Source organism: Struthio camelus, chromosome 7 (genome assembly GCF_040807025.1).
Source record: "Struthio camelus isolate bStrCam1 chromosome 7, bStrCam1.hap1, whole genome shotgun sequence".
NCBI classification, from domain to species: domain Eukaryota; kingdom Metazoa; phylum Chordata; class Aves; order Struthioniformes; family Struthionidae; genus Struthio; species Struthio camelus.
The window spans coordinates 23,911,570-23,936,735 of record NC_090948.1 but is presented as its reverse complement, the minus strand read 5'-3'; the positions used below and the strand labels follow the sequence as shown (position 1 = coordinate 23,936,735).

Below are 25,166 nucleotides of genomic sequence, written 5' to 3'. Positions count from 1 at the left end.
TCAAAGCATTCCAACACATGCAGGATTTGAGTTCATTAAGTGCAGTCAGGAGCACTAAAACAGAGCTAGATGATACCAGCGCACAGAGATTTTTCCTGTGGCTGCTTTGGATCGTAACTGGTTCATCTGGTACCCAACTGTGTGTTATCAAACACGACTATTTGCATGAGCATCAAAAGCACAGCTCTACACACTTTTCACAGGAGATGTACAGTCAGTAGCATGCACATTGCACAATTCTCTTAACACAAATGTCTTTGTTAGCCTTCAATGGCAGCCAGTTCCTTGGACAAATGCTTTTTGACAGGGGATTTCCACACACCCCCCTCAACATGCTGAAAATAGGAGTTCTCAGTAAAGAGGAATCTCAGCTTCTTTTCCAACACACAGTTAAAAAGACACAAACCATCTCAATAGGGCTGTGGGAATACAATTCAAGATTGAAAACAAGTATTTTCTGATTCTGAAAAATATTTAGACTTTGTTCTAACATTCCATCAAGTAACGTCCCATCGTGACAGGAAAGCATTTGACAATATTCCTGTTCAATGTTTTAAAAAATATTTTAACTACAGAAACTGGTGGGCAAGTTTGGCTTCTGCATTACAGACGTTTTAATCAATACCAGCCCGAACACTTTAAAAAGAAGAGATTAGAGAGAAAAAATATAAGCCTATTAAAGAAAAAAATGGCTGCAAGACTACCAGAACAGCAGGGAAGTCTTGTAACGTGCCAAGAACTTGATGAGGCAAGATTAGATTTCATGAGGGAGAAAGGGAAAAGGTACTCAGCAGTTAGAAATGATCTTCTCCCCTTTTTACAAAGCACTATGAAATTACCTTCTTGGGACATCAAGAAATCTACACTTTATAGAAAGTCCAGTCCTATAAGACATCATGGGTCTCAAATCTCTAACTCACAGAAAATCTTCCATTATTGTCCATTTATTCACTGATAGGAAGAAGGTGTTAAATAAGGAACACACACACACACACACACACACACACACACAAAAGTATATCACAGAAAAGTGCAGAACCATACAGCACTTTCTGGAAGTCAAAGTGAAGGATGAAAATAAAGCTAGCAGATGGACAAGTATCCTTAACTTCATCCAGTGGCCTTCATAGAGAGTACTGTTTTTTTCTTTAAACATCTGTCAAAACAACATCTTAATAAGCAATGAAATCCAGCTGGCAGTAAAGAGCATCTGTTCTCTCCTCATCTGTGAATACTTCAATACTTATTTCTCAAACACTATTCTGAAGTTTCAGTCCTTTCTGTACTAGTCACCTTCATATACACATGCCACAACATACAGATGGTAGCAGCATCAGGGATGAGATGCCACTGATGCTTCAACGAGGGTATCTAGCGCTTCATACTGGGACAGCGGTAAAAACTCTGAAGTAAAATATTTACATGGACTCAGCTCAATTTGAAATTTATTTTGCAGAATTTAGTGTTTTGAAAATGCATCTGTTACTGTAGTCTGACCCAACACTGACTCTTTCAGCCTTGCACTGAGGCTGAAATTCTTGGCACAGCACATAAACATTATTTTCTATCTGAAGAAACAATCCATAGAAACCTCCTATGCTAGTAATAGGAACCAAGTGTAACCAGAGGACTGTAATATTATTTTCAAAGATTTTAAGCTTTGTTTACTAGATCTAACATACATACATACTCCCTATCAACACCACAGAGCTAAAATCAAAAATGTGACAGTCTGATGAATTCTGTCAGCAAATTTTCAATATATTTGAAACTTACCGCACATAATCCCCAAAGCTGTGCTAAATACTGCCATATAACCAAAGTAAAACGATGTTTGAAACAAGCCATACATCCTGAAAAAAAGAAAAAAACCACAACAGAATTATTGCCAGGTTATTTTCCCATTCTTCCTCAGTATGAATTATTCTACGTTCTAAAGCATGCTAAAAAACTTCCTTGGCATTACGGTAATCTGGTAGTCAAGCAAGAAAACTACCACTTACTTTGTCTTGAAAAAGTAGTAGTAAAAGGAGTACATGTAAACATATATCGCAGTTGACGCAGCAGAAAGAAAGCTTGTCCATTGCCTGAAAGTAAACACAAATGTCCATCATGCATCTAACCAAAAAATATGCACAGTGGGCTAAAAAAATCTGCCTTGAGAAGTGTACTGGTTCTATAGACTTATTTAACAAAATCTGCATGTAGTATGCTTCAATTGACAAAAGCTCCTAAGGCAACAGCTATGGCTGATATCAAATGATGAACCTTCTTGATATTGCTGTGAGCACCGACTTTTTTTTTTTTTTTTAAATACATACATACACACACACAGACACAGCTCCTGAACAGAAAGAATCAAAGAACCAGGCACATATAAGGGATAACAGAAGGCAGAACTTGCTTATAGTTGAAATCTGGACATGGGACACTTTGAAAAGACCCATTTAGATTGAAGAACCATTACTTTCATAGAAAATATCCCTGATCTGGTTAACTATGCAAAACCCACAATACTTACCACCTGTAATCCTCTGCATTTAGCAGGAAATATGTACAAACGATAGTCACGCAAACTGTCACAATGCAGAGGATAACCAGAACCAACATCATAAAGCCATAAACATAGTAGATCTTGTAAGCCCAGAATGAAGTAAAAATGAAATACCTGAAGAGAATAAACAAAATATGCAGGTGACATTGCAATTAGACTTAAATTATTAGCAGTTTGAATCGACTGCACAAATAGCTGACAAACTCACATTTCAATAAAAATTGATCCAAAAGGGAGGATTCCACCTAGGCAAACAATAACCGCTGGTTCCATGAACCTGAAACACATTAAGATTTGTTTAGGGACAGCTTTAATCTTTCATTTATAAACATGTTAAGACAAAAGACCAGATAATTAACGTAGCATAAATATATGTAAAAGGCATGCTAATGAGAACTTTTCTGTCTCACACCAGTATGTTAGAAAGAAAATTCCCCCAAAGATGTCACGCGTACAGAGAGGAAAAGTTATTCTTGGGGAACCCAAAACAAAACATAAATTCTCACCCGTTTCCAGAAATAAGGTTATGAATCTAACCAGTCTTAAAGGTTACAGAGATAATCCCTCTTGTCCAAAAAGGGCCTAACAATCAGTGAAAACTCAATGCTGTGGATGGCCACACGTCTAAAACTACCAAGAAAAATTGTAAAGGGTAATGCTCATATAATTAAGAGTCACTGTATATTTTTGGTGCTATACTGAGCCAGTGTGTCATGAGCACATGGCCAAAAATTAATACTCAGCTACCTGTAGATGATACTGTTACTTACTAAAGGTGACCTCTTTGTAGTACTCACAGTGATACTGAATCTAGCTAGCAGTGATTTAATTTGCAGCTTCTTTTATTATTTATAGGGAGACTTGTCTAAGTTGATGGCATGTAATTTCATCCTCATGAAAAGTATCTTATTTCTTTGCTTCTGTCATTCTGATCCAGCAATAAGCATCAGTTTCCCAAGATACAGGCCACACTATAAATCAAATCCTAGCTTCTCAGCTGCACAACCTGCCACTAACAAGAGACTAAACGTGCTGTCCTTCCTGGATATTGTGAGCGTACACGATTCAGTGCCCCCTTTACCCTGTCTGTTCCATTCCTCTGAACAGCGAAGGCAAGAAAAATCTATTAAAAAATCCTCTGAGGATATTATTTCCATAGCTTGCTGCTTCCATCTCAGAATGAAGTTAATAGGAAAAAGCAATTGCATTTGTGATACACCAAAACGCTAAGCCTGCTTAGACTAGGCATCCATATACACTCACTTCGAAAATAATTAAGGCTTATTCACAATACGAACTGTACACTTGGCTCTGTGCCATCCAAAAAGGCACAGAAGAGGGAACACCATTGCAAACCTCCCCACCATCACCCTGCAAATGTGTCGCAGCCTGAACGTGGAGACCATTAAGCAGAACAGTTCTGCCTCCACGGCACATTCAATCCTAAATCCGTCAGAGGCATTAACTAAAGAGGAGAGGTTTAATTTCAAGATACCCATATAGGAACTGGGTTGGGACCATCCCTTTTACATAAGAGGCTGAACAGCAATTCAGGCCAAATGTAAATTAGCGATCCAGGACTATAAAAGCTGCTACAACTATTAACTATTAATTGTACTTGGTATTTTTATACAAGAGAAAAATTGTACTAAGGAAACTTCAGTAGAGGTGTTCTAGACACAACTCTATCTAAACCTAAACATTTTTTCTAAAAAAAACTTCTAGTGATCACACCTGAAAAGTCATTTTAAATGTACTGAAGTGAATACACCAAGTTGACATGCACTTGTCTTTACCATTTTTTCTCTGGTATGGGACGAGGAACTGCATTGACACGACATGGAAAATTAGGCTGTCCTGACAGATTTCGGCCAAGAATTGTACCAACCAGGTTCAATGGAAGAATAACAAAGAAGCAAATACAGCACACTGCCACCTGTAAATTAAAAAACAGGAGTGACAAGACACAAAAAGATATATGATATATAAGCATCCATCTATATGAGTGCTTAATAGTTATCCAGGTGGAATCATACTCCTTATTATGAAGCATTAGACAATACGCATCTACTTTATCAAATGAGGGATTTCCGGAGAAACTTCTTAATAAACATTAGAAAAAAGTTTTAGTATAGGATAGAGCATTTTCTTGCATCAATTCAAAGAACAGAAGTATCATAGTGGGTTTTTTTTATTGTTTTCTTCTAATCACTATACTCAATACATCACAAAGAAATGAAATGGAATTCTTCATGTTGCTTCATTACAGAGCATTTTGCTAGCTTCTCTTCACCTTTTGCAGAGTATGCTATCCCTGGGAATTAACATCTAGCTGTTAGCCTGTTACATATAAAAAAATATCACAAATACTGCTGGTTACAAAGTTCTTAATCCAGTAAGGCCATCCAAAAAAGGAACCCAAACAAAAATTCTGAAGCCATGTCAGGATGCTACAAAACAAAATTTTGGGCTTAAGTTTCTCCACTACCCATAAACTAGATAATTAAGAACACAGATGCCAAAGACACAAATGGGTACGCAGAGATGCTCAGTTTACAAGCACAGTGACCCTATTTACACATACAGATTAGGTTTATGCACAATGCAGCCAAGTCAGGCTCTTTCCTATTGAGCATCCTCCCAAAAGTTTTACCATGAATCATCTTTCATGCAATACACACACGTAGCTCTACTTTTGCTGTTCGTGGAAGGCAATACATTCTCATCTTCCAAAACAGGAAATTTTAAGCGTTTAGCAAGATGCTCTCTACTGGTGAATCTTTAACACAAAATGAACGAGAATTAAACAGCTTGATACATTTTTGATACTGTAAGTTAAAGACAGAGCAGTTTCCTGTAATGCAATAACCATAGCTCTTCTGAATGTTGATAGTGTGACCCTCCCTACGTAAACATATGAAAAACAGCCCTTTAAAGAGCACAGTTGCCTGAGGCTCTGCATATGCTCCATGCCTTGCCCCTGCACCTCCCAAGCAAGGACAAAGCTGCTACATTCCTCTTTCATCCCATCATGACACAAGGCCCATGGCAGCAGATTAATCCAAAACAAGGGAGAGAGGACCATACTGACTGTGTAAGAAACAGTTCCTCCATGAGAAATGAAGGCTCTGCACATATGCTATATCTATGGAAACCTACTGCAGGCAGCTGACAAGCAAGAACTCCTAGGCTTTATGGGAAGAGGAGCTGCACTACATTAGCTTGATACAAATCTGGCATTAAGTCTATTACACAATTTTAAGGTAACATCTGACCAAAATAAGTCTGTCACTGACTTGCACATCATTACTGGTCTGGGCAAGATGTGGATGAAAGATGATGCCTGGGGTTGAATGGAGCAAGTCTTAATACTTCTGCACAGCAGAGAGACACTGAGCAGGTGGGCAACAAGAAGCAGCACTGTCCAAACTGCTTTGTAGCTCTTTAAGAGGAGGTTAATCAAGCATTAATATCATAAGCCACTAAAATTTGAAGCTTCAGGTGTAAATAAGAAGTTTTTATATCTGACAACACTAACAAAGCAGAACTCACTACGCATTTAATATCTCCCATCTATCTCCTCCCAGGACAGGAAAAACACTGGCAAGCAGGCAGAGTGGTTTAGGTAGGACTTTGAGGTCATCTAAGAATGAATTTCAGAGGAAGTGTATAACTACTTAGCTCTCACTTAATGGATGCAGGTTCAGCTACTTTGCTCTTGAAAGCTGCTCAACCTGCATAAAAGAATGAGCAGATAAGAATTTTCAGAGGAAAATGACAAAAAAAAAAATCTGAAACACCAAAGAGCAGCATCTTGAGTCCCACATTTATTAAAATCCTTTAAAAATCCTTCAACATTACAGGATAAGACAAGAAGCACTACCACGAAGGCAAATAACAAGCTGAAATCATTCCTAAATAAACCTTAGCAGTTCTAGATCAAGAAGTCCCGGCTTGTTCAAGGTGCAATGGGTAGAAAACACGTTCAAGAATCAAGGCCTGGACAGGATGGAACAAATTTTGGGGCTGACCACAGTGAAAGCCATTTCTATTTGAAAGAATAGCTTGCTTTGTTGGAGCTGTTTCCTGACTGCATAAGGATTTCTGCATGTCATGGGCCATCTCTGTCCATGGACTGAGTCAGGCTCTCACAAGGCAGGTGTTAAAGCTGGCTAAAATAGGGAGGTCGAATACAGGTGGTGTGAAAGGGCATCCCCGTTACTCATCCAAACACAACATTTATAGTGTAGAGTTGACAAGGTGTTTGTGGCTTCATTTCTTGATCTCAGAAATAACCTTAGGGAGAGCGATAGACGGTGAATCCACTGCTTTACTGCAGAAAAGAAGTGTCCAGCAGCAGCCCCACAGTCTGAGCTCACCTGGAACAAAACCTGTAATTTCATAATTGTCTATCTTGCAAAACAAGCCCATGATGGAAAATCCTCATGGAAAGGATATAGTCTCAGACAAGAAATCATGCAAAGACCATCCAGTGCTACTTACTGACTAGAGAGCAAACTCCTAGATGAGGAAAGGCAGGCAATATCACCTCGTTCTAGCGATACCAACTGCAGAGGTGAATGGCTTCAAATCAGGTATGCAAGGAGTAGGTCCCATTTGTTTCTACAGAGCATGGCTGTTGTGTCATCTGGGAGACTGACCCACCAACAGCTTTGAATTCCAAAACGTTTATCGGTATAAAACATGTTGAGACAGACCAAGGTTCCTTCAATAACGGCCTCAGTAAGTACTGCCAACCTGTCCCCAGTACGTCTGTCACTAGCATCCATCAGAAAACCTGCCCGCTTGTGGCTTCATTATCCGATCAGCCATGCCATGACTGATGATGCTGGAAGAACTTCCATTCTTTTAACCATCTGGCTGAAAAATAAACTGCTCTCTGCCAGAACCGCTAGAATCTGAGGTGAAATCTAGTAACTAGCATTAGGTAAAGGCAACACGTTATTAAACATTGTACCACCTGTCTTAATGTTTTGCTATGTTCCAAGGGCAGCTGGAACAGGAATGCATTTTTCTCTTTTTCCTGGAGCCGTTCCAGACTCTATAAATTATCTGAGATGATTTTTGCAGTGCAATGAGAAGCCCAACTAAATGAGCATGGAGAGACCATATTGCAGGCTCAGGAATGCCTTCCACTTCCGCCTGCCTCTGATACGCTGTCCAAGCTGAGAGATGTGAATGTTCTGTCTTCTGGGATGGCCTGCTGCTCTCAGAGTAGGCCAAGCAACATGACTGGTGCTGGTAAGAATCAGCACACATTGTGCTGACATCAATAGTGCCTTCCTTCTTGCTCTCAACTTTGTCCAACCCCAAGTAAACCTACCTGTTCAGACTGATACATGCTGAAAATTACTTTTTTCTGTTCTTGGCAGTAACAGTCTCCTCTGGATGTGAGGTGGAAATTACAGGCTTTTCTGGTTTGTGCCATTTCAGTCACGTTCCTCTTATTTTCAGAGTCCTTCAAGCAAAGGATCTGAGCAGAAGACACCGCTTCCTCCCAAACTGAACAAGTATCACCTCTTGTCACAGATGGCAGGGGCAATTGCGATGATGATACAGACTGGGCAATGTTTAAACCTAGAGAGTTTAAATTCAATTCGAGGCCAACATAGAACACTGGGGCATATATGCCCTAATTAAAAGGGGAGATGAAGTCAGGAGATTTTTGCCTACAGGTTTCAAAGAATGAGACTACAGCGGTAATAACAGCTCAGGCACCTACTGGCCTCCATATCACCATCACAAATGGTAAGAGGAAATGAAGACAGGATCAACAGACTTGTGCTCTGCCCCTGCACAGGAGCTCCAGGATAGCATCAGACACTTCTCGTGGACCTCCACTCAGAGGTCACCAGAAACACACTCAAAAAAAGCTGCCTGACTTCAGTTTCATCTGAACAATAATAGCTTTTGCATGACCAGTGGAGATATTAGAATTAGGTCCTAACAAGCCTTGTAAGAGAATTTTTACTGTAACATCAGCCAAAAGAAATTCAGAGAACAGTCTTAACTACCACTTCATAGAATACAAATACACGAAAACACAGGCAAATCCACATCTGCAAACCCAGTATTCCATCATGCAAACACTCTCCAGAATCAATATTACACAGTACGCACTATGATAATCCAAAATATCACATTTGCATATGAACATCTGATTTAGTTCGCAGGTTTCAGCTGCCACAGGACCGATCATCTACCCCATCAAGCCTGCATTCTTTCTAATCCTTTTTTTTTTTTTTTTTTTCTGAGGGGGAAAGGATATTCTATTGCCCTTGACTGAACATGTAGAATGCAGTTTTCCCTATTTGAAAAGAAATGTTGTTGAGAGGGATATAATTTATGTTCTACCACAATGTGTTTCGCATTTTCTGACAACTGTAGATTAAACTTCAGTCAAAGGTGATAATTAAAATTTTTATGAGCATATCTAATATTAAACAGCTACTGGCAGGCTGCAGTGCCTTGACTGCTTTAATGCACAAGGGAGAAATGCAATAAAAATTAACTGTCAAAGCAGCAGCAGAGGCTTGATCTTTCCTGTCAGCTACCAAAACCGCACCCTCACCCAGCATGAGGCTCTCCTCCAATATAGAGGTTACTGAATCTGTACAGTGAAACACCTTCATACACTTAATCTGTCCAAACATCTCTCACACACACACACACAAAGAATACAAGGCTTCAAAATAGTGTTATTTATTTTATTTCAACTAAATTGCTAATCTATGGTGCTGTTTTGAGAAATAAGTTGAAGCAGAGAATTTAGCCAGAAGCATTGAAGTATGTCTACTTCTGGATAAGTGAGGTTTGTGACAAAGGTCTCGGTCACTTTCAAGCAACCTAAGGAAGCACTCTGCTGAAAGCATATAGATTTTTTTTTTTCCCCTTTTTTGGCCAAGTGTACTTCAGCTAGATCATTTCCTGATCCAGCTCACTGCATGAAAACCTCTGCTACTGTCTTTTTCAGTGGTAGCCCATACTCCTGTCAACTTACAGCCATTGGAGACGGCTGCAGCCTGGATTAAGCTATCTGTTGGAGCGAAGACGTTTTTCTAACTTAGACAAGGTATAATGGACGCAAACACTAAGGTCTTCATCCCAAGAGATATTAGATGTACATAACCTTATTTAACGAAATAACTAAAAAAGCATACTGGAAAACTTAAGTACACAGGAACCCACGTTTCAAACAAAACAGAAATGGTAGGTCCTAAGCAGTTTAATACAAGCTGCTTAGATACTGCAATTAGAACATAACTTAGTCATACTAAGGTAAGTCTTAATGGAAATCCTTAAAGTATGTATTATACACAACTTATGACTACTTATGTTGTTTGTGAAGCACTAGAATTAAGATGGTCTCTTTAAATTCAACTCTGCTCTACCTTGTAGAAATACAGCATTACTTAATAAGTACTTTTTGTATAGAAACACTACAACACTCCTTACGAACGTGTGCAGCCAGCTGACTTTACTTGCCATCTTTTACGGTAACTGTTCCATGCTCCATCTGTTGCTTATAATTCAAACTCCAACACAGCAGAAACATAACGGGTAAGTATACTGAAAAGTCTGACTTAAAATGACAAAAGATAAGCCAACGTGTACTACACCTTCAGAAGAACTCTATGCTTGCCAGTAATAGGAATAGGACATAGTAAACAAAAAACCTAAACTAAAAAAAACTTAGGTTCCAAAAAAACAAAGAACCAAATAGCACCAACTTTGTTTCCATGAAGATGAAGAGATGAGGGGAAACCAGACTTTGATAGCTCCTTCATATGCTTAGGGGAAATCAAGCACTCCAATTGAAAGTTTTAAACTATTAGGTTTTAAAAAATTCTCATATTTGAATAAAATCTGTCACACTCTCTATTACATTTTGAAGGGAAGGGCAACTGAAGAACATCCCAGGGAAGATATTAAGCCTTTGTTCAGGCTTACAATGTATTTTGCTGCACACAGTTTGTCACATTGTAGGCAGAGGGCTTGCATGTAAATCCAAAAGGGCTAAGGACAGAGTCCCCAGGCTGAAGAATGAGCTCAGAATTATTTCTTCAGTGTTGAAGAGCAGATGCCAAGTAGATCAAAGGTGCAGCAACCGCGTGTTAGTTTGGATGTCTTCCCTGTGACCGGGCCCTTCTCAAATTCAACAGAAAACCTATCTGGAGGGAGACTGTGCCTAGTAGTTCACCGGAAAGTGGGAAGGTGAATTGGGCAAAGTATGGACGTCATATTCCAGCATAGTATCTTAGCAACCTTTCTGCTCAGTGATTCCTTACAGCAACTCAGTTTCTGCTTTTTCCAGATTTCCATGACTCAAGAAGAGGTGGTAATTCTTGCTGGCAATTTCAGTCAAGGAAAACGTTTTCAGACACCCCAGGGTAAATAAAGGAAGTCATCTCTGAGGTCTAGTCTATTTGGATGGCAGAGATTTTATTTCCGGAGGAAGGCAGAAGCAAGTTTGCATTAGAGAATTCTGGAGACTTCTTGGAAACACAGAGAGACACTCTTCTACAAAAAGACAGAGGGCTTCCCAGGGACATTAAGCACAACATGGTTAATTTCAAACAATTTTCATTTCCTTCTACAAACCAGCTTCATCAGTTGATTAGAATTCATTAGAGCACTGATTATTCTGATGAAGTTTTCTATCCATAACCACCTCCTCCAAGTCTGCTAACTCCACTGAAGGTTTATTACCACAGTCATAATGATTCAGACACATTCATAAAACCTTGAGATCATTAAAATCACTGCATATAAAGAGTCCTAACATCGAGATTAAGTGACCCCTGAAGATTCATATGCTTATTTGTTTTTGCATGCACATGTTTCCATGATCTTAAAATACAAGTCAGTTGAACAGAATTACCAGACAAATTTCAATACAGGTGAAATTCCCTTCCATCAGCATTCCTGAACTCCACATGGGAAAACAAGTAAGAAATGTGATATCATGCATGCTTGCTCAGCAGTAAAACAGAGCCTCTTTACACATGTCAGAGATTAATGATGTAAACCTTTCTGACAGTAGTGTATATGGTCACTAGTTTAGGAAAGAAAAACCAATACACAATCCCTGTAAGGCAGACTGATTAATACAGACATAGCCAAAGTCTGAATTTCAGTCTAACTTCAGGAAGAGAACCAGAAAAATTAAGTGAACAGTTTATAAACATGTTTGACTTGATAGTATATTTAGTGGTCTTATAATGACTAATTCCATGTAGAAAGTGGTATTTAGGTAAGCACTGAAAATACTAATAGGGAGGCGACTATAATCAGCAATATACATATCAAGTGATTTCTTTTTTATCATCTCCTGTGATTTCTACCACAGCCATTCTTTAACAATGTGTTTTTAAAGTATTTTCAGTCGCATACTGATTTTGATTATATTCCTAATATTGCAGTAAGACAGACGTTGTGACACCAAGCTTCATTTTGTAGTAGATTTAAACTAAGCAGAAATACAAGGCTACTCAAGTATCTCTGAAGACACTGAATTATTTAACATGTCATAAAAACCAGCATTTAAAATTAAACTTCAAGATTTACTACAGGTATTGCAGAGAAAACAAGCCTTCCTTTATTACGAAAACTTTTTTTTTTTTTTTTAAAACATTAGCAGTGCTACTGCACAAAATTACAAAAAAGGGCAGTTTCACTGTACCATTTTCAAAAAATTCTGCTCTCGCAAATATCACCTCTTGTAAGGTCAAACAGAAGCTTTATCCAAGGGCCAAGTCATTATTTCCTAAATTATATTCACAGAGTTACTTGAGCTTACTTGCAAGGGCCAGGAGAGCAAACAAAGTCTGACAAAAGCCATGAGATACGTGAAAAGTCATCTTGATTAAATAAGTAATCCAACCAGCATTATTTTTCCAGTGACATGGTTAAAATGCAGACAGAAGACTATGACCAGACACTAAACATCACTTCTGAACGTGAAAACAGTGATTCCTTTTCCTAAGGCCAGAACTGCTCAAGACTTCTCATTGTTGGCTTATTTTGTTAATTTTATTTTTACTACTTGACTGCAATGATTTGGAAGTGGCTTTTGATTGGATTGCTTCTGTATTGCATTTTAGCTTACAATCAGTTTGCATTAGCCATTCAGAAGAAAACTCAAGTTGCTACCTTCCCATTTTCTTAAGGTTTTTATAACATGAGGCTTGAATACACAGCAGAAGTGCCAGTTTAAGTAGAAAGACGAGTGTGGCTGGCATCTAGCAGCTGTTGTTACTGTAAAACAAATCTTGCTTAAAGCACCTGAAAATCCCACCAGAATAAGTTTCTAACTAGGAAGCTGAAGCTATGACTCACAATTGTATTCAGATTAAAAAGTACTTTTCCTGTGTCTGCAATGCTGTTTAAATTCTCCATTAAAATGACTCACCATTGTTCCAAAGGGTATAGCTCTTGAAGCATGATAATAGATGGCAATGAAGTTAATGAAGAAGGCAGTGCCACACACCATTGCTGGAATAAGGAAAGCCCCAATGAACATCTGCTTTATCCATCGCCTTCCTGCAAGAAAGGACGTTCCAATACAACCGATAAGATACGCTGTATTTTGTTCAAAAGTTACTAGCAACTTCTCCAGAACTTGTGTTCGGCTTCTTTTCCCCCGCAAAGGGAAAAGATGAGTAAGAACATACTGCATACATAGAAGAGTAACTAAGAGTTTTATTTGGCTCCTGGAAATTCACAGGATGCAGCACATTAAGCAATTTATTTGGCCAGGGAAGAAGAAAGGGGATATAGTTTGAGCAGGTTCTGGCCCAAACAAACAACAGCATACGCTGACTAGCTGGCCAAGAAAACACGGGTATTCAATATGAGCATGTATCTAGGCTGCGAATTAGCACTGACAGAAGTACCAGAGCAAGCTCTGTGCAGAGCCTGCCTGCTCACAGCAGCACTGCATGAGAGCTCTGCACTGCTCCCAGGGCCAGCTCAGCACTACAGCTGCATTCAGGCAGCACCTGCTCCCAGTTACTGTGACCAAATGAAGCTGGCTCCATACCTTCAGGATGTTTTAAGAAAATGGCTACACTTAGTATAAAGCACAATACTACAGTTTTTAAAACACAAGAGAAAAGGAAGAAGGAAAATGATTCCCAAAACGCAGACAGTAAGGGGAACAGCAACACTTGTCAGCAGTTGTTATTATATCTAGAACTCCCTAAGGAGCTCAAAACTCCCCCCCAAAAACAAAAACAAAAAAAACCCACATGCTTTGGCAATACCTTAAGTGTTTCACTATCTGTATTGCCTTGACTTTCTAAACTCTTAAATACTGTATTTATTTAAATGTAATGTAGATGCAGCTGTAATATGTGCTAAGTAGAAAACAGCCAGAAAACCCAGCATATGTTTTCAGGATCATCGTAATATATTTTTCACCATGAGCCACATAAGCAGCAATTCAGGGCTTATTGCATGTTTGATCTGTAGACAAAATGCAAAATTGGCTTAACTATACAGCAAGGGCCATTGAAGCAGTACAACATTTTTAGATCAGTAACCCCAAATTACCTAGATCTGTTTTTCTACAAATCACTTTATGCGGGTTGATATACAAGCCAAACAGCTGACCTCCAAATTCTGCCATAGAGACTTAATACTAATCAATATTTCTCGCTAAAAAGATAGAAATTTTCTTTTGCAAGCTCACCAAAACTAATTTTCTTAAAGCACTGGGGAAGATGATAGATATTGATTACTCTATTGTTGCAGCCCAGGGGATAGATGAAGCTTGTGGAAATGCCAGGATGTAACTGGTCATAACTCAGAGGCACTACAGGGAGCACTTGAAGACCGTCTGTCCAAATATATCATGTCCATTTTATTGGGCTTCTGTTCTCTACTGATGCTCATTTTGAATTTGGGTAAGAACAAAACAGAGTGCACAATGAAAAGGAGAATCACCTTCTACGAAAAAGATTCTATGAACAGTTTTTTCTGTCTGTGATTAATGGCCTACTAAGTACTGTTTATCAACACCGAAAGGAAGGATCTACATAACCCCCACAAACCCTACAGAGGGGGAATAAGTGGGAATTATCTGGAGCAGATGACGAACTGTTTAACAGCATACTTTACAGAACAGAGAGAGGGTCTATTAGACCCTCTGGATGTCATTAGGCATGCATAACTATACACAAGAGTATAACGTGATTCTTAAACAATATAACTGTTAATAGCTCTTTAGTTCTTATTACTTTTAAATTAACCAAAGACTTCAGCAATCTTCGGTCAGAAAATGCAGCCAATGTTCAAGAGGAAATAACATGACAGTTAAATATACTCAAAATATTTTATGTTCATTAAGAATTTAAGAGATTCCATCTGGATGCCCTAACTCCATGAGGACACCTCTCAGTGGTGCAGATGAGAAAACAGTAACTTTTCCATTTAACAATATAATTATAAACACTGAAATATGAAAAAATTTACCTCCTTGTCTAGCATAAAGGCTTCCTCCAAAATATCCATTCACTGGGGATGTTGCAGCATAAACAAATATAGCTGTACTAAGCATTGATCCTCTCCTACAGAAAGTGATTTTTTGTAAATGAAATAGAAAAGCAAACAGCATTATGGCAATAGATCACAGTAAAATATGCAAAGTTAGCAGAAGTAGTTATTTAATAATTTTAGCTAATCCAAAAATTAAAGAGAAAGTGTTAGTTTAAATTTGAAAACCTGCATAAGAACGAGAATTGTTTTTACTCTAAATCTAGTTCGATCTGCGGGGGGGAAAAAAAAAAAAAAGAGTTCTGACATACTATGTTCTTTCCTAACGTGCATTTATATTCAGTGGAATTAAGCATAAGGTATCACTTCTGACCAAAATGACAAACTGAACTATTTAACTGACGCATATAAGCGTAAGACTCAACTATTGCAGATAAAAGGTACTCTTAGGTAAACATAGATGCCAGTATTAACAAAAATATACTAAGATTGTGAATGATGTTTCTGACATCTCTCAGAAATTAATTTTTAAGATGAAAGTGCTCCTCTTACTCAAAATTAGAAAACCTAATTTAGATACTATAAATGCTGTAATGAAGCTACAAATCAGAGTAGAAGAGTTGAATCATAATTTAAAAATCAACAAACTCTTATCACTTCATTAAATGCTGGAGTACTCATCTTTGAGTATTTTCTGAAAATTTATAGGCAAAGCTAATAATTTTAAATCATAAAAGCTATCCCAAAATACATTTTTAGTCTATATCTAAGAATAGCAAGATATAAATGTTGCTCATGAACAGAGCTGTTTCCCCACTTCTCCTGCAATAAAATGCAAGACTCTTCTGTAGCTGTAAGCAATAGAAGGATTTCCGCCAGTCTGCTGAACTATCTCTAAATCATTTGCTCTGAGAGACTCCAGACTCTTGGCATTTTAGCTTTTGATGGACAAACACTGGACGCCTGCCCTACTTAAAGTAGTTGTCTTTGGTACAACTGGCTTCCATGACCGAAAGGCCTGAATTAAGCAAATATGCCTGTTGGTCACACACACTAAAGTATCAGTATGCTAACATTTGTCTATTAAAAATAAACAATATTTCCATTTTAGAAAGCCAGTTGTTAGATGGAAAACAAACTTTAATAGCCTTCTTCATTTGAGCCAATTTAGAAGCATATATAAAAAACCTCACAAGACTGCACGGCATCTAAAGTGATACAGGTTATTTGCAACAGGACCAGCAGATGCTAATTGAAATGATCTCAAGATGTCTTATTCTCAAGCTTACTCATTTATGTTTCAAATGTTCTAATGGGAAATGTTCTCAAAACACAACTGAACATGAATAAACTAATATCTGCCATGATCAAATGTCACTGAGAGACTTTTAGTTGACGTCAGCTCCGTGCTCCTAAGAGTTTTACAGGACTGAAGAACACCGGTGGGTAATGACCTACAATTCTGGCTTACAACCTTCTTCGCTCTTCTTAATTTTCCTCAACATAAGAATTTGCTGTACCAGATTTGGTCAACTGTTCAGTTGTGCACCCAGAATTAAACTAACTTTGAGAGTAATATAAAGTCCTATCGCAATAAAGGCCTAAGCACACATTCTACAAATCACTGTTCTGACATATTTTACAATTGCTGTTATTAACTTATAGCTGCGCTACAGTGAGCAAACATTCTGAAATAGTTTCAGTCCATACCGTAAAGAGCTGACATGCTGTCTGATTAAAAATATGTATTCAAGTCTCTCCAGAAATGTAAACATTGGACAGAGGGAAGAGGGAAACACCATCATATGAGAAGTGAAAATACACCACCATCCTGGTACCACAGAGTGGATTTTTATACCCACTGCATTACAAGGTAGTTAAATTCAAAAGCAAGAGTTCCCTCTAGTGGCTTGCCACAAGTACTGCAACTTGCTCAAAACCACAGAATTACAGGTGGACACACAAGCAAAAACGTATGATAGAATTGGCATTTTAGTGATTGCTTCAAACTAAGCACTTGTAAAAGTATTTGTTACGGTACCTAAAAAACGGTCACTACAGAGATACAGAGATAGAGGAAGCCCATCTTTCCTCCAGAACACCAAAGTCTCAAAAACAAATAGACAAAGGGTAAGGAATAGACCTAGGTGAACTACAAGTGGTGAGTTGCATTTAAACTAGAATACCCTTTGTTTGTTTTAAATTAATTCTCTCCAGTCAGGGCTACAGCCCAACTACTGCTGGAAGTTTTACGTGCAACACCTGCTGGGGAGCGTCTATTCCAAAGAACAAAGTACCCAATCCTGAGAAGATGCATAGATAAACTTGACTTAAATGCATTGCAAGCAGTAAACAGGACTATTCACAACACACTAAACTCCCGCTGCAGTCTCTACAGGACGGAGAAGTGAGGGAAAGGTAAGAAACGGTAAGATCTTGTCACTCCATATGAAACCAGGAGTGAAATACGTGCCTCGTATCACCTTTTTTTTTTTTATTACCCACATAATCCACAGCAATACTGCAGAAAAACAAACCACAATCTCTTAATATATCATGTAAAAAGCAAGGAATAAAAAAAACGCAAGTTTAAAGGAGACAGTCACATGGTAGGAATAGGACAACATTTCATTACAACTTAAAAAAACTTCTTTGAATACTACCCCTGATTACAAACTCTCAAACACAATTTTTCAGACCACAGTTAGAACATTCAGTTTTGTAATGATTTCGTTCATTTAAGTATTTATGTGTGGAAGATACGGCACAATCACACTTACTCTGTGTATAAATCCTCTATCATTGCAACAACAATGACTATGAGAGAGACAGCAAAAATCTGACAACCAGAACCAATAAGCGATGAAAATATTAAAGGATGACTGGATGGTCTAAAAACATCTCCATGGACCTGCTTCCACCCGTACTCATCACCTAGATCTCTGTCCTAGGAACAACAACAGAAGAAGTTTTAGGTCTAGTCATCACAATAACAACAGAAATATACATGCTAGTCATTAATTAAGCATTTGATTTACTAAAGTAACTTCAAGGGTAAGCACGTCTTCTCTTTCGAATGCATCCGTCTAGGAGAAAAGTTTGCTCTTCAGATGCTTATTAAGACAATAAAAATTGCTACTTGAATGCATAATGTAGCAAAATTTACTAGGCTCCCTCCCTATCCCTAAAGTCCTCTGAAGGGCTTAGGGGACTATGCTTTACACAGACTTCTATCACACACTCAGCAGAAGGGACTTCATTCAACTGAAGTGTGGATACGAACATCAGCATAGGTACCACAGAGAGCATTCCGGGCTGCAACCTCGGAGCAAGAGGCTCCTAAAAGATAACGGGTGGCACAGATTTTATCTGCCTGTTCAGCCCATAGTAGTCTGCTGTTCAACACTAGCAGGAAGTCACACTCTTGGATTCTTATATATGAAAGACACACTATGTTACAAAGAAATCCAGTAACGCTTTCAAAACAAACATATGGTAGTTTTCTGTCCAAGTGAAGAATGCAATTCAGAGATTCTAACACAATGAACATATGAAAAGAAAACAGTAAGTCTTACAAAAATCAGTGCATGAATAGAGATCTTACCATATCGTCCATTTCTTCCTCTTTACTGTATCTTGCATAATCTTTTCGCAAAGTTCTCATTAATATCATAGACACTAGGCCAACCAGAAAGATCACCATCATGAAAGAATTAAAAATTGAAAACCAGTGAATCTACAAAGAGAAAACACTCAAATTTTAGAACTGTAAATATTTCCAATGTGCTTCAAAATGGATATATTATTACCACAGCTTGTCAGCATAAGCTATTGCACTAAGTAACAACATACCCATTTTGTAATTAACAGTACATTTGTAGAAAGTCCCACTAAAGAAGGCCAGTGAAATACCACATATATACTTTCAACAACTAGACTTGCTCAAGACTAAGCTACTACAGCTTAGTCAAGCACCAGCAGAATTCAAACAACTGTCTATGCATGTTCCCTTAACCAAGGGCAAAGGAAAAGCAATACGATATAGGGCTGCCTTTCTAAAGAGAAAATACTTCAGCTAGTAAAAGATATGCTCAAAATCAAAAACCAAAGGGTTTGGGAGCCACTGCTTTGTACAAGACCAAAATGTTTGCCTCTGATAAGCAAATCCTCTGGTTTTCACTCAATTCCAAACAGCATGTTTTACCTCTAATTTGAGAAAGAAATACAGCTCAATATACTACCCTTAAGAAGACTATAACCACAGGTATAAACCATCACAAACATTATCACAAGCTGGCTTAGGCTTTTTGCTTTGCAGTTACTTAGGTCAGAAGTGTATCTATCACCAGTTATTCCACTAACAAGCAAGAAGTTGTACAGCTGTGCTCCTGAAACTCCATTGCTTCTGAGCATATATCCGTTTGAACTACCTTGCATTTGCTGCAGGCTTGAGGCATGCACACAGACGTTTACTGAAGTACACTTAAAAGAGTCATCCTGTTTGAGCAACAGAAGTGTTGCTTAAAACCTAAAGCGCTACAGCTGTCTGCCTCTCTGCTCTGGAACACCTGCAGCAGCAATAGCAGCAGGCTCCATGTTGCACCAGTCTGATTAGAACTAAATTTCACAAGACCAAGTGAAAAGAAAAGAACGTTTCTTTGTCAGTTTCTGAACGAGATGAAAATCTCACAGATTTGCAGACCAGATCAAAAATGTGAGGGATAATAAACAGAAATGATTAATCAGAAGAATTACTTTTTTTTTTTTTAAAAAGTGTCCTTTCATTGTCTAATAGCTCTGTCTGATCTCCACTAAGATTTGGACAATGCACAAACTATTGCTGCAGTCCTGGATTCTGATCATAAAGACACTACATTGTTTACTGTAATTGAAGTAATGCAGAGCTACTTCAATTAAGCTGTTTTTTTTAATTCTCAAGGCATTTACAATGCAACAATTTTGAGGTTTAGGAGTCCAGCAAGTTTTAGCTTTCTGTAGCTTCACTTTATGATTGCGTGTAATTGTTCAAGCTTCTGTTTGTAAAAAAGCAAACACAAAAAACAGTACAGTTTTCCAATCCTGACTGTGCCTGAACACCATTTCACAAGTTTGTGTTAAAGAGAAAAGAGGCAGAAGATGGCTTGCCAGAGCAGGCAATAGGCCAGTGCTTTAAAGACATCCCGCCCCCCCAATACCCATAGCTGAAATTGTATACTACCTTTTGGCCCGAAATTCAAAACACTAAAGTGATGGGTGATTTCAGTAACTTTAACAATACAATGAATGAGGGGACCTATCTATTTCAATGAAAAGGAAAACTTACAAGCCCAAAATTAGAAGGATTACAACATTTTAAAATCAAAAAAAATATATATATATACACACACCACCAAGGCATTAAGGAGACAAGTGAAAGGTCCGAGATAAATTAGACACTGACCACCTCCAAATATCCCCAGCCTTTTCTGCAGAAAAGTAACAGCAACCGCCTAGAAAAATGCTTCGTGACATCTGAACTAAAGCACTTATTTCAATGGCACGTTCTGTAAGGTTGTCTTAGAACATTACATACTCTGTGTTGAAAGAACGATGGGTCAAGGTACTTGTCAAATCGGTCTTCAAACTTCACATCCGACTTCTTCCATTTCACCTAAAGAGAAGAATATTTACACTTGAATCTCATTCATTGCAGATACTCAGCTATAATCACACACAGAAACCCAGAACTTTTTTCATGTCATCTACTTCAGATTTCTCTTCAAATGTAATTTGAAGTCTGTCAAAAATAATGAACTGATGCTCCTAAAGACTGATATCTACAGATCAGACAGAATGAACATCAGCCACCTTGCCTCATGGATCTAATCTTCTCTCTGTATATGTTTAGGAACAAGGAAGAATCAGTCTTGCACTCCTCTGTTGTCAATGCCTCTACTAGATTAATCGAAGATGCAAACATTCAGCTGTCAAATACAGCAAACTCGTCTCATGATCACAGCAAATGTTTTGTGCAGTATGAGTTTTCTTGAATCATCATTTCTAAGAATGCATTTAGTAAAACAAACACTGCCCCCCCCCCCAAAAAAAAAAAACAAAAACTTAAAAGTACATTCATACAGAACTTCGACTGGTAGTAAACAGCTTGATGTATATAACCCACTTTTATACCAGCCCTTTGAAGAATCCAACCTGATTTGTCCAAGACTTCATAACAAAAGTTAGGGAAATAAAGAATTTCTAGATATGCTTAAGAAAGATGTGCTAGACAGCAGTGGTATTTTCCAAGCATTTTTGTCAGCAGTAAGTACACTTCCTTTTCTCACCAATTCCACGTGCTAACAGGACTGTATGGAAAAGAGCGTGAGGAGAATATTATCAGTGTTTCAAAGACTGAGCGTAACTTCCTCTACTGCTGCTCCCCCACTGCACCTGAGGTCTGTTTTGCTGCCATGCATTGAAACTGGTGTTCAGTGACATCTTCTGTACTCCCGTTGCCTGAATACAGTGCCCAAGAAAAAGAAAAGGAAGCAGCCCCGCAGAAGTGAGGGAGATGAAAAGAAATAAGGAGATTTAAAACATAAGATTTAAAAACAGATACTATACGAAAAATAAGGGCATAAACTGAGATAGAAGCTGGCTGGAAGGGAAACGCCTAAAAGGGATCAGGTTGAACCCTAAAAGACAGGCATTAAAATTTTAAAAGCTACAAGCTAAAAGCTGTAGCCTCAAAACTGTAAGACCATAGGATTCCGCAATCTATACCCTTCCATTGCCAATGAGCAACTCTGAAATCTGCCGGAAAAGTATGCATTTGTTCCCATACTATCAGCCTATTACTGCTTCCAGTTACTCCATTAGCTCCACAAAGAAGTGCTTAGGATTTGAAAGTCATAATAGCACCCATGAACAATGTGGTACTAATACAGTAGCACAAAGTTCAGAATTTTTGCAGGTTTGTTTCCTTTTGAATTTTTAAATTGCAGTTTCAGAAATTAAATACAAATCCACACTGAAGAAGATCACATTTTTCAAAAATGTGGAAAAAAATTAGGAAATATTAGAACTTTTACTTATCATGAAACCAGTGCAGTCTCCCTTAGGCATATCTTTTTTAAATGCACAATCAGAAATCATCTCTTCCAGCAGGTTGCTCTCTCACTCAGCATAAAAGAAAGCTTGTAAGTGTAGACCGAGTGCCCCTATTGGTCACCATGGTCCTGAGACAGATTAAAACCCCAAGACTCAAATATTATACTCACTTTTAGGTGTAATATTAATGTTATTCAGTTCAAATTACAGGCTTGTTCAAGATTAATGGCTCAAAAGGTTAACAGCTTTCAACTGCCCAGTGGTGCCAACAGAGACAGAAAGTCAAGTCTTGAGTACTGTATGCCAAAAATGTTTAAAGCGAATATCTAATGTTAATTACTTACAGCTACTCAGTACTGTCCACCTCAAAATACACAGAGTAAATGGACTCCACAATGCTGATGGCATTTGAAATAGAAAAACAAGTGCCACTACCATTTTTGCAGCAGAAAAAGGGAGAGTAGTGTGAACATAATTCCAGAAAGCACAGGTGAAAACAGTTACCTGCACTTCAAACCTTATGACTTCTCAGCATAAGAGAGATAATGGTGACAGGAATATCTTTGAAATAGAATCTTATGCTGACACCTACTCCTAACACACTGTAGGAAACCAATGGATTAAGAACTACCTAGGGGGTGTATACAAGTCTTGTAAACATATGAGAAGTGATGTGTTACAGATGAAGATGATAACAAAAATAAATAAGGAGGTTAAAAATAGTAACAATCCAACATCCCATATTAACAAATATGTTTATTCGTTACATTTTATCATAGCAATTCAATATAAAAGCAGAACACTTCAGAGAAAATACTATAAACAAAGCTATATAAATAAGACTAATTTCTACTGGAATTGCAAAAACAAAATAAACATTAACCCTACCAGACTGCAAAGTACAAAGGCTTATAGTGCGTTTTGCTCCTTGTTTCAGTTCAAATCAAGGGGGGGGGAGGGGGAGTAATATCATCTGCTATTTTATCTATGATGCAAACGTCACTGCTCTGAAGATTGAGAAAACATGTAGTTACTGTGGGGTCCTCAATACTTCTAGCCTCCGTACCTTTTTAGACATCTTCCTTTCCCAACTACATGTAGATTGCAGAAACTCCGGTTTGTTTGAAGCGTTTCAAAAAAATCATCATTTTACATTTACTGCTAATAAATCTAGCAGGCCAGTAATGAAAAACTATTTGAAGGTGTGACGATGCATCTTCCTCTAATATAGCCTGACGTATCAATACATAGACAGAATATGCAAGTCTAACTATTATTGAGGTATTTTACAATGTGGAGCTGCTTATTACAACACATACATCATCAAATTACTTACTGAATATGACATCTGGATTTTTGTGTTTGGTACCAATTTCACCTTTCCTTCACTGGTCAGATTCACATCCACAATTCTATTTCCATTGTAACCAATTTCAAGTTTTTTGTAAGTCCAAAGATAATAATCTTCCCCATTTTCATCTGCTTCTCCAACAATACCTGTACAGGAAATAAATTATGTTTAAAATCTAAGCATCAATTGCTGGCATGCTTTTCAAATATTCTGTGATTATTTTAAAAAATATGTTTATTTTACAACAGTTTTAGCAGCTAAAAAAGCAAACACAGCTATAGTAGAAGAGAACACAGCCGACTTCACGTTCTTTTCAACTATGATACCTAGACTACACCTTTAATCCACAGGTATCCGCAAGAAGTATTCTGTAATGGTCTTTAAAAAAAAGGATGCAGCCATTAAGGGTTCAGAAGAAGCAGAAGTAACAATATTTTGTCTGATTTTATATAAATCTCCTATCAGGCAATCAACTAGCCAAATACAGATTTAAATTCGATGAACTCTTAGCCCCTAACCACACTCTTCCAACAACTTGTTCCATCCACTATCCCTTCACTCATTTTTCTTCCTCTTCAAAACTCTTCACTTTCATTCTATATTCTGCATTAACTGATTCCCCAAGACCACAGTTTTTGCTCTCATTTGCTCGTGTTTACGATGCTTGCCAAGAATCATAGTTCTCAGCTACTTTCTGCCTTACTTTTACTAAAAAATTCAGAAAGATACATGATGTACATGAAGATGCTGACTAATTCCATGATGGGAAACTGCTCAGATGCTCCTGAAGCATCAGTTAACTGAACTCAGAATTAGCTCGTGATTAAGTTTTTACTTTTTAAAAACTTATTACAAAATACTTAAGCTACAGAAAAATTCCAGGTAATGTAGTATGCTTGGGGAGGGGAGGTGCAGGGGAGGAGGCCAAGTGGAGCAGTCAGAGTTCATAGGCCACAAGCATTATTTTTTGTTATGTCAAGACCATCATACAGAGATGGCTCACAAGATGGAAAGTCACTAATAAAGCAGGACCCAGAATATGCAAAGATGGGGGAAGCAGGTGAAGGATATGAAATAGGGTACCACAAAGAGCAGCTATGTGAAAGAATGACACCTGTGTATTACCAGTCCTTTTAATTTTCAAGGAGGTATTTTTCTGTCATGTTTTTTTACTCATGCTCATCTGTCAGAATTGCCTTATGCAATTCTCCATGCACGAGAGAAACTTGCCAGTTCGTGCCTCTGCCATACAGCCTGACACCTGGCCTACCATCTGTTCCCATGGTGTTATCCAAAACGGTGGCAATCCAGACCTCTACGCTGCGTAAAGGGCATTCTGATCAGTCACTACCTGAAAGAGTGAATTACAGCAAGGTTCCACACAGTTAAGGAGATGGGCTGAAACAGAGACACTCAAGCCCAGACACTTCACTGTGGACTAGCAATTCTGGAGAAAAAAGAAAATGGAATCGTTTTACCTGAATAAACCTAAAAAGATTTGCTTGCCTTTTAAGCTCAGAAAATAAAGTGCAATCCTTCCAACAGCAGTTTGAAGTCATTACCTTTACTTATTAACAGTCAAGAAAAGGTATTTTATGCCTGGACTGTACTGAAAGTAGAGCACTCCTCACTGGATATTTTGAGGACTTTCTAAAG

The 25,166-nt window shown here is 38.0% G+C and overlaps 1 protein-coding gene across 4 annotated transcripts in view; it reads right to left on the bottom strand.

The window, feature by feature from the left end:
- Positions 1–25,166, bottom strand: part of TM9SF3 (transmembrane 9 superfamily member 3) — a 58,992-nt gene that overhangs the window by 4,346 nt on the left and 29,480 nt on the right. For all 4 annotated transcript variants that reach the window (XM_009671326.2, XM_068950324.1, XM_068950323.1 and 1 more), the window contains 11 exons: positions 23,496–23,656; positions 20,643–20,720; positions 18,675–18,806; positions 17,851–18,017; positions 15,050–15,144; positions 12,987–13,117; positions 4,351–4,490; positions 2,763–2,831; positions 2,522–2,668; positions 2,004–2,087; positions 1,777–1,853 (listed from right to left, as the gene is read on the bottom strand). In XM_009671326.2, the coding sequence (XP_009669621.2) occupies positions 1,777–1,853; positions 2,004–2,087; positions 2,522–2,668; positions 2,763–2,831; positions 4,351–4,490; positions 12,987–13,117; positions 15,050–15,144; positions 17,851–18,017; positions 18,675–18,806; positions 20,643–20,720; positions 23,496–23,656 (1,281 nt within the window). The remainder of the gene's footprint in view (positions 1–1,776; positions 1,854–2,003; positions 2,088–2,521; positions 2,669–2,762; positions 2,832–4,350; positions 4,491–12,986; positions 13,118–15,049; positions 15,145–17,850; positions 18,018–18,674; positions 18,807–20,642; positions 20,721–23,495; positions 23,657–25,166) is intronic.